Genomic DNA, 14,426 nt, shown 5'->3' on the forward strand with positions numbered 1-14,426 from the left:
GCTTCAGCATTGGTGGGAGCGGTTGTCACTGATGGGGGCAAGGGCGGGATCTCAAAGAACAGACAGCTCTTTTTTTCTCTTTTTTTTTGGGGGGGGTGCTGTTTTGGCTGATCCTTGCAACCCATGATGAAATTGCTCTCCTGAGTTTGGACAACAACCCATCATGGATCGAACAACCCCTAGAACAAACCATGGGTTGTCAGACTGGCTTGTTGCTGAAAAATAAGCCACCTGTAGGACACAGTCTGGGTTTGGATGACACAACAACCCATCAAGGCTAGTTGCCCACAATGGGTTGTCATGTTATGTGAAGCCAGTCAAGAAGAACTCTCTCTATCCGCAAGACTGTCTTTCTTACCTTCTCAAGTCTCCTTCTCAAAACTTCTCAGCAAAGCCTTTTTGTCTTGTCCAACCCATTTGGGACTAGGTAGAGGCAGTGTCCGCAGTGCAGAATTTATGCACACTGTTGGAAACAGAATAAATAGGAATAAGAATAATCCTATGCAAGTATTACATATGCTGTATCTTCTGCATATTGGGTTTGTATCGTGATAAATGTATCAGGTAATTCTGGTCTTGGCTCAGCCTTTCCTGACCTGGTGCCCTCCAGATGTTTTGGCTACAACTTCCTGACTCTTGGGCATGGTGGCTAGGTTGATGGGAGTCCAAAGCATCTGGGGTGTGGGTTTCTAAATGTACCATTTAGAGTAACTGTTAAAAATGCATTAGGAGTCACTGGCAATTTAAAGTTGGAGTCTTTGAACCATTGAATAGAAGGTGATTGATCACTTCATTGATGATTTGTCCACAGATTCCCTGACAAGCCTGAGTGAGAAAGGGCAATTTATATGCCTAGCAGAATGTTGAAGTTCTGCCAGTTTATGAAGCAGATAATGCAGGCTATGTATACTATGCATCAGAAAGAAAATGATCTGCCTATATGTACCTTGCTCCAGTGTAATAGAAATATTGTGGTAAAAGTAGTGAAAATATTAGCTGTAATTTGATGCTCTAATTTGATGCTTTAAAATTAAACTTCTGGAAGTAGAGTTCTCAATCTTTTTTTTCAATACTTGTCTGAAAATATTGACTCCATTGTAGTTTCAAATATAGGCCATTATTCAGCAGGTTTCAGGAAACAGTGACATCATAAATTATTTTTGCTTCAGTATTTCATCCCCTTCATGAGCATATGATACTTAGCATTTTATCCCACTTTTAATCTCCATTGCACTTTGCACACATTAAGGCTAGAAATTTCCTCTTTAAATGTGTACTTTTCTTTATTTGATCAAGACACCATGCCGAGGCTTCTGTAAAAAAAAAAGTAATATTACTACCATGGCTTTGCATATTTTCATGAATATTAGTGCTAGCATTGAGTAGGCACTTGAATATATATTCTGAAATTACTAGCTGTAAAATTATGTCGTTCACGATGAAAATCAAAGATTTGCATTATCTGCAGCAAGGAAGCACCCAGGGCTGGCCTTAGGAGTGGGTGAGCTGGGCGGTCACCCGGTGGGGCACATGGCTGAGGGGGGCGCCAAGCTTAGAAGCTGAGCTCAATGGCTGTGGTTTTTTTTTTAATGCACTGCCTGCAGTGAGCTAGGGTGGCAAAAATGAACAAGTGCCTGTAACCTTTCTTTCAACGTTCTACATGCTGTTTGGGTACTAACTAAAAAAAAAAAAGATCTTCCTTCAGTTAGTTTTAAAGTCTGTTTCTTTTTTAATTTCCAGTTTGATGTCATTTGCACAAGGTAAAAATCCATGGAATACAGTGTTACTTTGAGGCAATGCTACCAAGCACTTATCATTTCAAACACTGTAAACATTATAAGCACTAGGGGTGTGCAAAGTGGGTCTTCTCTGTCTTGAAATCCGATCTGGAGCTCTGTAGAAGTGATTCTCTGCCTCAATATCAGAGCCCCTCCCATCTCTCTGCCTCGTCGAATTACCCTCGAAGAACCATTCAGTATTTGGGTAACTGGTATTAACAGAAATGCTTACAGTTCCCTCATTTTTAAAGACAAAGAGATAAAACGTAGCACAGTGATAGCTCTTAAGGAGAGCTTTAGCCCCACCAAGTTTGAATCAAATCGGTTCATGCTTTGATTTTTTAGGAATTTTTAAATGAAAATTTTAAAAATCTTACATCTGTGCAATTTTTATACATAAAAAGATGAAACATGACAATGTGATAGCTCTTAAGGAGGGCTTTAGCTCCACCAAGTTTGAATTAGATTGGTTTATGCCTTTACTTTTTAGGATTTTTTTAAAAAAAGTTCCCCACTCCAGCCTTCTCCAACCAGGTGCCCTCCAGATCTATTGGATGGAGTGAGGGAGAACCTGCACCCAGCCACTGACATAAAGAGCCTGCCACACTTTCTCACTCACCAGTGAGCCCAACAGCACTTTCACACTGAGGAAATGTGGATGATTGACTTCTATGAGTCCGAGCAGAAACACACTTCCTCTCCCCCCTCACCCAGAATGAGCAGCTACCAGTTAGTGTTTCCCACTTCCTTGAACACTACAATTGGAGGAGAACACCGTTGTGGCTATTCCTATTGGTTATCCACAGAAGTCAATATCAAAGCTACCCCTCACCCCACTCAGCAACTTCCAAATATGGAGATACCCAAACACACCAGGATAATTCCGGAGACTCTAGAAGCTCCAATTGGCCACATCTCTGCTCTGATATTAATCGATGGGTTTGGAAGCGGCCAGTCTCTGCTCTGGAAGATCGAATGTTCCGTGGATGTTCACGGTTACCAGATTATTCCAGGGCTAGTGCAGATCCCTAATAAGCACTATATAAATATTAACAAAATTAAGCTGAAACAGTTCAGCGAGATACTTTTTTTATATAACTTTTCTTTATTATTTTTAAAGATAAAAAATAATGGATATTCTAAAATAAAGAGTGCTTACCAAAAGATAGGAATTGCTATCAAACAACAACAAAAAAATTATAAGGAAAACCTGTGACAGTTCTACTGAGTTGCCACTGCTCAGAATGTGGCTTTTTGAACATTGGCTTCTGCAAACTGTATCATAGGGGCTTAGAGATTAAGGTTTTGAGCAATGTCGTTCTCGATGGACATCACACCTGCACCAGGCCTCATAGATACTCTTGAGTGGCTCTGCAAAACTGACTACATGTGGGGGTGGCAGCAAATGCATTCCTCGCCCAGTCCGCTATTTATTCTAGTGCCTGCCCAGGAAGCACTATTAAATAAGAGACTGCTGGCCTCAGTCTAACATGCCACAACGATCTCTCCAGGTCCAGTTTCACAACATTCTTTAAGGGCTGTTCAGAAATTTGACCCCATGGTAAATCTTCCACTTAACATAAATAGTAATCAGCAACTTATATGCCACCTCATTACTTTCCTTAAGGCTAAAGAGAACTTATATGGGAAGAAAAGCTGTTACTTTAAAATTTGGGTCTCCAACTTGGTACCTGTGAGCACTAATGTGCCCACAGACACGTCTGACTCTGACCCCCTCCTGATTTCTTTTTCTATTTTATTTCTTAAGATTTTTCAAAAGTTAAAACTTAAAAAAAAAAAAACTGGGATGCTGACATGCTGCAAAGTGATGCCTTCCAGTGCTGTCTTCATTTGGGTTCAAAAGAGGGGCTTTGTTTTGATTTGAAACTCAGACCTTACTTCTGCCTTGATCTAGATAGGGCCACTACCACTGGGGGGCTAGCAGCTGCTGAATTCCCTTGCCATGGGCATCCTGTATCCCTCTGCTGATGAAGGCATAAATGGCCACAGAATGCTAAACCCTGAGAGAGAGGGATGTAGACTGCAGGAGTTTAATGGGGTAGAAGGTCTTGCTACTCTAATTTTCCATTTAACTGCACTCCCTCTGTGCTTATGTAAAGTAAATGTGTGAGAAGGGAATGAAGAAGCAAAGGAGTTAGGGTAGGGAAAGGAAGGATGCTGGGGTTGGCAGGTAAGAGCGTGGGCGACCCCCCCCCTCCCCGGCAATCTTATTTTCAAGCTGTCTCCCATTACAGCAATGTCTGTGTTCAAGAAAGGGAAGAAATTGAGGAAATATATGTTCCAGCAGGAAGAGAAAATACACCAGAAAGATGTCAGGATTGGCTTTCTGAGCACTCTGTAGATCACGCTGGCTAGGATTGATGGGAGTTGCAGTCCAACACATCTGGAGGCATCCAGCTTGGGGAAGGGTGCTGTAGATCATCCAACAGAATCAGTGCAGCTTGAGTTGATGCAGAAGCTGAGAGAGGGCCAGACTGCCAAGAGCTCCATAAAGACTAAGTGAACAATGTTGACATGAATACATAATGATACACTTTGCTTTTTCATTCAGTGCTAGTCTTCTGGATTAGATGCAACAGCTATATATCAGTGGTTGAAAAGGAAGATGTTAGGGAACTAATGTTACTTTCAATGCATTGCTTGAAGTGACATTAGGGCAGCTTTTTTAAAAAATAAAAATTAAAAAATTAAAACCAAGCCTGGGGGATGGATTCTTTTTCCAACATGATCCTGGAAAATGTGGTGGGTGTCCGGGTTCCTGACAAATTGACACCACGGGGATGGATTGATTGATTGATCGATCGCTGCTTGCCATGCTGCAGAGGAAAATTTTCTCCTCCTACGTCCTGTGGTGCCAATTTATATCAGGGAAAGGAATGCATGCTCATTAAAATATGAGCAAATATAATATTTAAATATAAATATTATATAAATATTTATATTTATATAATTATAAATATATATATTTAAAACAACAACAACAACAAACACAACTTACATCACTTTACCTCATTAAAAATAATGTGTACTTAGACACTGAGAAGGAAATTTTACGTTAATACCCAGCGAAACTGTTCGAGCTAGCCCTAGTGAGCAGAACTTAGGAGGCTATGCTGGTTCACAGTAGACAGTTATACTGAGGACAGAATCAGATTAATTTGACATTTCCTCCAGTTTAATCAATCTCAGTTAAGCAAAACATAACAGTCAGAATTACTCCAGATTACAATTCTAAAGTTTCTTGTAGGTCAGCCATGCCTAAATCTACTGCATTTATAAGGGGTGGGGGGAAGGCAGATACTTCTGTGTCTATTAATGTGACAGCAAATGAACTGTGCTCCAAAATAGCCCCTTCTGATGTTATTTTTGTGGCAGTGTGGGAGCTGCTCGAGCACAGCTCCTTCTTTCTCTGTGAAGGTAATGTCAAAAGCTCAAAGTCAAATGGGAGACTTACTGACTGTTTTGAGAAAATCAACCTCACAAACTTCTTACCCTACTTGGCATCTTCTTGGTACAAGAAGGAGCCACACTTGGTAGAAGAAGTCCCTATTTCAGAAGGAGAGCCATATTTATATATCTCTTTTATATTTTGCTTTGGTAGAAGGATCTATTTTCTTTTCTTTTTCAGAATAAGCTATTTGCATCTATCTGGCACACTTATCCTAATCTTGCCAATATTTCTGAACTTTTATAAGTGTATATCAAAGCCTTTAATTTCTGTTGCACCATTCATGTTGTTGTTTTTTAATCTACTGAATACAAATCATACTCAAAAATATTTAATCTAACAAGTGGGTTACCCACAAACATAGTTTGCAGAGAAAAATCAAATCTAATGAAAGGTTTAAATTAACTAACTGCATTTATTGAAACATTCAAAGGGTTACATCTTTTATCTTTTCAAAACATCCTTAAATAATATATTTGTGGTGTAAACTCCAGGGCAACAACTGTAACATTCTTGTTCTGGTCCATCATCAACTTGAATCTTGCAGTTTGCCAATGAGCACATACAACTCATGGCAACCTAGTTTTCCATGGCAGAAGACTGGTGTAGAGAGATAGTCTGTCCCTCGCTGTTGTTGATGCTAATGGCAAAGGCCAGACAAATAGGTAACTGGCAAAACTTGAACCAGCTGATCCTTGACATGAAGATCTGATTGCCCTTAGCCTGTCCATTGAGGGCTTCCTGATGTAAACAGTTGTTGTACATGGCAAGCATGATGAACCTTGTGCCATTGATAAGACCCTGTGTCACATCCAAGTTCCTTAGCAGGATAAACACAGCGCCCTTCTTCAGAGTCGGTTTGCTTGGTTGCAAAACACTTGTGTTGAGAATGTTTAGGAACTTCAAAGGGTATCAAGCCTGGCATCATCACCAGTGACTTCATCTGGGCTTAAGTAGGTCCTTCCGTTGCATTCCATTCTGTCCAATACCATCTGGTTGATGTAGTCACAGTGCTCGTTCTTGTGACCCAAAATGAGATTGCCTGCATTAGCACGTACAGCTGCCTCACTAAAGTAAGTCCCATAGACAGTAGTGACAATGTCCTCATTAACAATACATGAGTCTGGGATCTTGATCATGCCTTCCAACAGTAGGAAACTCTTTTGCAGTACCATGACCAACAGTCAGGAGATAGGCAACAAATTCAGATTCGCTGTCCGTGGTGCACATGTTGTGAGTAAGCTGGAATTTGGTGACACTGTTACTAAATAAACTCCTGACTTTGAATTATAGTGAAAACTATTGTTAGTCATGGAATCTGCTTGTCAAGAGCTTTTCAATTGAAGTGTGTTTAATGAGAATCATTCAACAGGAAGGCAGACAAAAAGGGATGACCAACAAATTACTAACTTTAAATTATATATTAATTTAAAGTTAATAGATAATTTAAAGTTAATATATAACTTAAACATAATATTGTTTCAAAACAAGTGGTTTGTAAAGTTTTTAGTCATCGGGTCCAGTACCAACTTGGTTAATAGGTACAAAATTATTTGACCACACAATATACAGATCTATAAAAACCTAATTATCGAATGTGGCCATTTTAAAAAAAGAAAAGAAAGAAGGAAAGAAATCAAGCAACCATGAGATATAGCAAATTACAAGGCAGTAATGCTCCTGGCAGTTTTGCTACCAAAATGTCAATAAAAAGTAGCTTTTCTACATAACTTGATAGCTTTTACACATAAACTCCAAAAAAAACAAAAACATGCTAGGTGTCCTTCTTCCTGCAGGGTAGCTGCATAAAGAGCATTTTCTGTAGTCATTGAGTTAAGGGAATTGCTGGCACAGCAGTTGCCTCAGAACAACATGACTTGCTGGAAATTGTTTGTTTATCGCAGGCTGTCTAATCTCTCAGCCAGAGAATTTTTTTTAAAAAAAAAATCTACTCATGTAATGAATGCATCCCAAGAAATGCTTCTACATAGTAATGTTGTTGTTTCCACTGTAGAATTAGATAGCTGCAGTATGATTCCCCCTAGAGATGAGAGAGGTAAAATGGGGGTATGCACTTGCATTTGCTGGTCTAGATAAATATTATTTCATTTTCCTCAGTGACTGTGCATTTCATTTGTTTTGTTGATTAGTGTTACTAATCAGTTAGCATGTTCCAGGGATGGCATCAGGAACACAAGAAGCTGCCTTGCACCATGGCAGACCACTGGTCCATCTAGCTGCGGCAGGGGCTCTCCAGAGTTTCAGGCAGGATTTTTTCTGCCCCACCTGTACATGTCAAGGATTGAACCTGGAACCTGCTGCTTGCAATGCATGTGCTCTACCACTGAGCCACAGCCCCTCCCCTGGCATTAAGCAGGCTTGTACTCGCATTACTATTCTTTCCATCGGGATTGCCCATGGTCATCCCATGAAGCAGATCAGTGGGAGATTCAGGACAGATAAAAGGAAGTAATTTGTCACACAGCTCATAGTTACTATGGAATTTGCTACCACAAGATGTAGTGACGGCCACCAATTTGGATGGCTTTAAAAGGGGGTTGGTTAAATTCCTGGAGGAGAAGTCTATCAATGGCTACTAGTCCTGATGGTTATATGCTACCTCCAGTATCAGAGGCAGTAAGCCTATATGCCCCAGTTGCTGGGTAACATGGGTGGGAGGGTATGCTTGTGGGTTCCTGGTCGACAGCTGGTTGGCTACTGTGTGAATAGAGTGCCCTTGGTCTGATCCAGCATGGCTCTTCTTATGTTTGTCCTATGTTCTTATCTTTTGGGATTCTGAATTGCCTGATCCTGTTTGTTTGCAGCGTGGATCAATATCTTAGGAATCTGCTGTTCCTCTTAGTTGATTTCCTGACTTTGTAGAGGTTGCTGCACACCTGAAGAGTGCCACAGCTTGCACTTCCTTCCCTTTTAGTTTTCCTTGAGAACTTCCCAAAGCTTGTAAGTCCTTGCATGCATTGATAAAACATGACAGGAAAGGGAATCCGGATGTGGTTGGTTCCTCATTTGATTGTCTACTTGCATGATCATGTGATCATTTGTCCGTACACGTTATCTTTCATCAATGATCGCTTATGTGCATCAGTAAGGGAGAAGCAAAAAGAAAAGAAAAAAAACAAGTGCAAGGAAATGAAAGCTGGTGCAACTTGCACATTTGCTGGCTCCAGTTTTAATTTTAGAAATTACACATGTTTAATTGAAAGGAGGGCAAACTCACAGAATAAAAGCAGAATGGAACTAGGGAAATCCACTCTTCCCTAATTACTATGCACTTCTTTAAAAGAATACACCTCTACAATAGTGTAATTGCTTTTTACTTTCACTGTTTTGTTTTGTTTAATTACTTAAGGCTTCAATTCTATGGTTCCTAGAGGAGCATATCAGGGTCATAAAATAATGTGGGCCTTATTGTCCTTGGGAAGAAAGGGAGGCATACCTGCAAAGGCCTACTTTGGATGGCAGTGGACTTTTCCGCCGCTGTGTCTGCCTCGCTGTCGGGTTGTGCCGGATGGGCAGCCAAGCTAGTGGTCTGAGAGCATATCAGGGTAGCCAAGGATCCATAAGATCCCAGACACCCTCATACTCCCAGCCATGGGAGGCTGGTGGCTCCAATATTGAAGGGGTGGTTCCATTATGGGTTTTAGTTAAAACAGCCAGGACTCTAAAGGTGCTGAACTCTTTTGGGGGGTATATGGTTCACAACCCTGGATAGCATCTTTAGAGTTCTGGCGGGTCCTAACTGAAACCCAGAATGGAATCACCTCCGCTCTATAAATGGAGCCACCAGCCTCCACTATTCCCAGCATACCCCCCACCCCAAACACAGCCAGCCTAAAATCTGGCACAGCAAATTCAGCCCCATTGGAGGCAATGGGACAGGGAAAGCCTCTCCCTCACACCTTCTCCCTTGGCCATGCCAAGCCAGCAAAGTTTAGGAAGTGGTAATTCCTCCACCATGGACTTCCCCCACCACCACCACCTTATAATTGCTCTGCACTTCTGCCTAAGTGGAATGTGGTATAGGAAACATAGTTGAATGCTGAGGGCAGGGGGACACTGTCGTATCGTGTGTGGTGCTTTTTGACTGAGAAGAGATTTTAAGTTATTCTCACCATATTGAATGAAAGTGAATGGACTTCCCACTTTGAAGTAACTTCCAAAGGAATCCCAGATGTTTCAAGTGATAAATACTGTAATCAGTAAAGAAAAAATAAAACCTCAAGAGGGTCAGTCGAAAGGGTTTTTTTATTATTATTAAACTACTGATTTTTTTGCTCATCTTGGGATGCCACCCGAGATAATGTCAGTCTTTGATATCCTCATCCATTTATTTTTAAAGCATGTAAATATGCATATGGTTAAAACTAATTGGCCTTTTCAGTTCAAAGAAAAAAATGCAAATTGATGGTACATTAAGAGCTACTTGAGAACCAGAATAGAATTTAATTTTGTATTATTTTTACTGCTTATGGAGTAAGTGTGATAAACCCTATTCAGTTGCGCAGTTTCCTCAAATGATTTATTGATACTTGGTAGTCCTTCGTCATTGTCAGGCACCTTAATGCTGCTTCCCTGGGCATAAGGTTTTTCAGGCGTGCTGATTTATTTATTTATCACATTTATACCCCACCTTTTTTCCTCCAAGGAACCGAAGGCAACATTCATAATCCTGCTCTCCATTATATCTTCACAACAACAGCACTGTGTGTTAGGTTGGGCTGAGAGTCCGTGACTGGCGAGTCCGTGAGTCACCCATTAGGCTTCCATGACTGAGTGGAGACTAGAACCCAGATCTCCTGACTCCCAGTCCAACACTTTAGCCACTATACCACACTGGCTTTATTTGATTTATATACCCACCTTTCTACCAAAAAATAGAATTCAAGGCAAAAACAATGTGAAATAGATGAAAACAATAGAACACATTAAAATACAATAAAAACAACAGAATAAAAGCAGCATCCAAACCAACGGACCCCCTTACAGGCTAAAGGCTATCTTGAATAAAGCAGTCTTTGCCTGCTGGCAGAAGGACATCAGAGGCGGCGGCAATATAGCTTCCCTTCAGAGGAAGTTCCATGGAAAAGGCCCTCTCTTGCATTGCCACCAAATATGCCTCTGATAGTGGTAGTCTCGAAAGAAGAGCCTCTCCAGAAGATCTCAAGGACTAGGCAGGCCCATATCGGAGAAGGCAGTCTTTCTGGTAGTCTGGTCCGAAACCATATTGGACTTAAATAGTTCTTTGCCACTTAAAGGCATCTTTCAGATTTTTTTTTTTAAATTGTCCATTAGCAGGGCACCTATAGGCAGAAAATGACTGGTGTGTGAAAAAATGATTTCCCATATTGTTACTAAAACACACCTGATTTACACATTCCTCTGTACAGAATATATTGCCTCGCTACAGCAGCAGCCTTCCCTAACTAGGCTGTAAATAGATGAGTAAGGTTTCACAATGAAAGGGCAGAGGATGTTAGGCACATAAAATTAAAGCTCCAACAACTTGCAGAGTACACATTTCTCTTCCACTGAGCCTCTGATGACTCTGGGCCAAACTACACATTATGTACAAACCCATATAAATATAGCCTGATGTCCCTTTCCTTTTATTTTAGCTTGAAAAGCAACTTCAAAAAAGGGTAATTGAGAGTGAAGAAATGGTAGGGAGAAGTGCTTAATAACCCCACACAAATGCACCAGCTGTTTTCCTATTCCAGATTGCCTCTCCTGGAGTGGCTTTCCAAGAGCTGGATTTCCAAGGCATGTGGGGGTACTGAAGGCATAGATCAGCCACAGGGGCTGTTTCTACACCTGCCTTCCCCCCCCAGGAGCATCCTGGGATCGTTCCTGTGCATCCAAATGACACACAGAGGATCCCGGGAGCAGGCAGGAACGATCCCTCCATTTTCCTGGGATAATCCTTAGGTGTAGAAAGGGCCAGGGTGTCCTAGCACCGATCTCCTGCCGCTCCATTTCAAGCAGCTGTGGGGAAATCTTTTCAGCTGGAAGGCCACATTCCCTCCTGGCTAACTCTCTGGGAGCAACATGCCATTGGTGGGCATGGCTAGATTAAAAAGTGGGTAAACTACCTCTCTCTCTCTCTTTCCCTCTTTCTCTCATTCACACATTCATTCACACACAGGCACATTAATCCACTCTCTCACCCACTCACATATGAAGCCCCGTCTTTGCCACTTCTCAGCTGCTTCCTGAATTGTGTGGGCAAGATCATGGAGCAAAGTCAGGTCTTTTCCCTCCCATCCCCTTGGCTCGGAAAACAGCTGTACAGCATTTAAAAGGGAGCTGGTTCACCAACTCCATCAGCTAGATGGAGCTGGTGAAGCAGGGCGCTCTGTTCTTGCTTCTCCAGCCTGAGTGGCTTCTTTACTTGCTGCGGAAATAAGGACAGAGCAAACTGCTTTGCCAGTGGTCTTTCCATTGGGAAAGGGAAGGGATAAGGGAAGCCTTTGGCAACCACCGCTTCAAGGCACTGTAGACAGCAGGTTTGGGCTGAGTTCTCTCCCTTTGCTCCTAGCTCTTGATGAGGAGGGGGGGCTCTCCCAGGGCTTTGGTGGGCTGGTTGGGAGCCCTGGGAGGTTCCACTCCAGTGAACAAATTGTCTTCCTGAAACCTTGGAGAGCTGCTGCCAATCAGAGTAGACAGAGGAGTAGCCTGACTCTTTCTATGGCAGCTGCATATGTTTACAGATGTGTTTAAAGCTCTTTAATTGTGGGCAGGACTAACAAAATTATCTGTTCCTAATTAGTAGTTTTCATTTACTAATAGGACTATAAGCTTTTCTACAGGAGTCTGTTAATCTGGTATATCTACTTTCAGTTTTGTCACAGAATTGAGATCCAAGTGTTACACTAAGAACATTTCCTTTCCTGCTTTCCCACTACATAATCTCTTGGTGGCACTGGGGTATAGCAGAATAACACAATTACACAAGTGAAAGAAGCATTTACTTTCACTAATAATGCCACATTTTCCCTGTTTTTAAAACAACCATCACTGAAAGTACTGTTTAAAGACAGAAGCAAAACTGGAGGGTGACTATGGCTGAGTTTGGATGACACATCAATCAACGGTTGATTTCCATTTTTCTCCTATTACTCCCACCCCCATTGATTACCGTGTCATCTGAACTCAGCCTATGTCATCTAAAAAACCCATAAACAACTGTGAGTAGGGAATGGCGAGCGTACAATGAAAGACTCATGTAGAGAAGCTCTAAGAATACATGCAGAGGCTTCTCACCTTTTATACAAGCCCTATTGAGATGTTCCTAATCTCGTGAAAGGAGAGGAAGCTGGTCCACATGATGCAGAACACTGAATGTGCAGAGGGCGATGGAAGTGACAACGGAGGCTGGGCTAGCACGTTCCTCTTTGTCTCATGTTTACTCTCCACAGATTAGGAATGCCTGAATAGGGCTACACTCATGCAGCCATTCATTCCTACGTTTTACATTCATTTTGGGGAGATTAATAAGATGTGAGGTGGCTCTGATGGCTATGAGCATTTAATGTAGCAGCTTTCTAATTCCAATTCAATTTCATAAACACATACTTTACTCTCTTACTGTAACGCAGCAGTATCATTCATCTGGGGATTCAGCTGAGATGTTGGTTTCACCTTGAAACTGAAATTGTCAATGTTTTCTGTGTTTCAGATGAGAGTCCCTATACTAAATCTGCAAACCAGACAAAACCACCCGAAGGAGCATTGGCTGTAAGGAGACAGAGTATTCCAGGTATACTGCTATTTTTAGTATGAAATTATTCTTAAACCACTGTTCAGGGGAGATTCTTTGAGTTCGTTAGATGACTTCAGCTCTCCTTGTGGAAATCACTTCAAATTGGTCAGATAGGTTATAGTTGCAATTTCTGCTCCTAATTGTCTAAGACAGCCTTCCCCCACTTGGTGCCTTCCAGGTGTGCTGGACTGCAACTCCCATTATTGCCAGCCAGCCATGGCTGTTGGCTGGGAATGATAGATTTGCAATCTAACATGTAGATATATACTAAACTTAGGTGGCTTCGGATCAACAAGCAACAATTAAGAAAGCCCTAGGGACTCATGCTTTCCGTGTAACGTATGAAACACATCTCCCCTGAATTGAGACGTATGAGACTGTGTGGCGCTCAAATACCTCACAATGTGGGTGATAGGTGAATCTCGATTTCGCACAATACAGAGAAAACATGAGCAGAGGAACTGCAAGACATCATTTGTTATGTCCACATGTTGTTGTACAGTCCATGCTCATCTCATTAAATGTGATTGTATCGTCTGCTGGATGTGTATAAAAGTAGAGATGCATGTTGAAGACAAATTAATGGCTTTGGACGCTACCTTGGAGTCCTGCACCTATTTGAACATAAACAAAATAATACCCCATGATCAAGGTTGAGTTACACAAATGGTATGTAGAGTGATTGCCTGCATTCTTAAGAAACCTTATGCCAAGTAATTTCTCCATAACTCTGTGTATCAGATTTAGTCCACTATTTTTCATCTGGAAGCAGACAATAGGCAACAAGGACTTAGGGCATCTCTCCATTGTGGGAACTCCCATTGTTCACCCTGCACTGTTGTGCTTCCTGGTTCTTGGTGCGATTGATATGAGTTGAATTATACAGGAAGAGAGTGGTGACAAGGCAGAAGAACCTGCTGCTTCCCGGGGCTCCTTTAAATGACAGACCCAGTTGCTTGAATTGAGGGGGTGCCTCCCTGACATGATCTTGTTTTCGTCTGTTTCCTTACAGCCCCCAGGAAAGCCAGGACTTACTTCTAAGTAAGACTGTGCTGTAAGTTTACAACTCTTGTGACGCTTACTTGGGAGTATGCCCCAGTGAACACAATGGGACTTACTTCTGAGTAGACACATGGGGATCAGATCTCCCTCCCTTTGTTGCAGGGAGGCATTTTACCCTCTTCTCTCTCCATTTAAAGCCTTTCTTCTTTTCCTTGGCAACTTCATAGCACAATGCCAGCTTTACACGCTGCCGATTTCACACCATTATGCCAGCTTTTCTCTGATCTTTTTTACAGTGGAGTAAGGGGGAAGCCGCAGGAAACGTCCTGTTTGTTTACAGTGTCAGAAATGAGTGTGCTATAAATAGCTTGTTTAGAGAAGCCGTTAGTGATGTGAC

At 41.7% G+C, this 14,426-nt stretch overlaps 1 protein-coding gene across 2 annotated transcripts in view; it reads left to right on the top strand.

Annotated features, from left to right (window-relative positions):
* Positions 1-14,426, top strand: part of GRIP1 (glutamate receptor interacting protein 1) — a 278,909-nt gene that overhangs the window by 158,753 nt on the left and 105,730 nt on the right. For both annotated transcript variants that reach the window (XM_063133916.1, XM_063133915.1), the window contains exon 2: positions 12,944-13,024. In XM_063133916.1, coding sequence (XP_062989986.1) covers positions 12,944-13,024 — 81 coding nt within the window. The remainder of the gene's footprint in view (positions 1-12,943; positions 13,025-14,426) is intronic.

The sequence above is a fragment of the Elgaria multicarinata genome, chromosome 9 (assembly GCF_023053635.1).
Source record: "Elgaria multicarinata webbii isolate HBS135686 ecotype San Diego chromosome 9, rElgMul1.1.pri, whole genome shotgun sequence".
In the NCBI taxonomy this organism is placed as follows: Eukaryota; Metazoa; Chordata; class Lepidosauria; order Squamata; family Anguidae; genus Elgaria; species Elgaria multicarinata.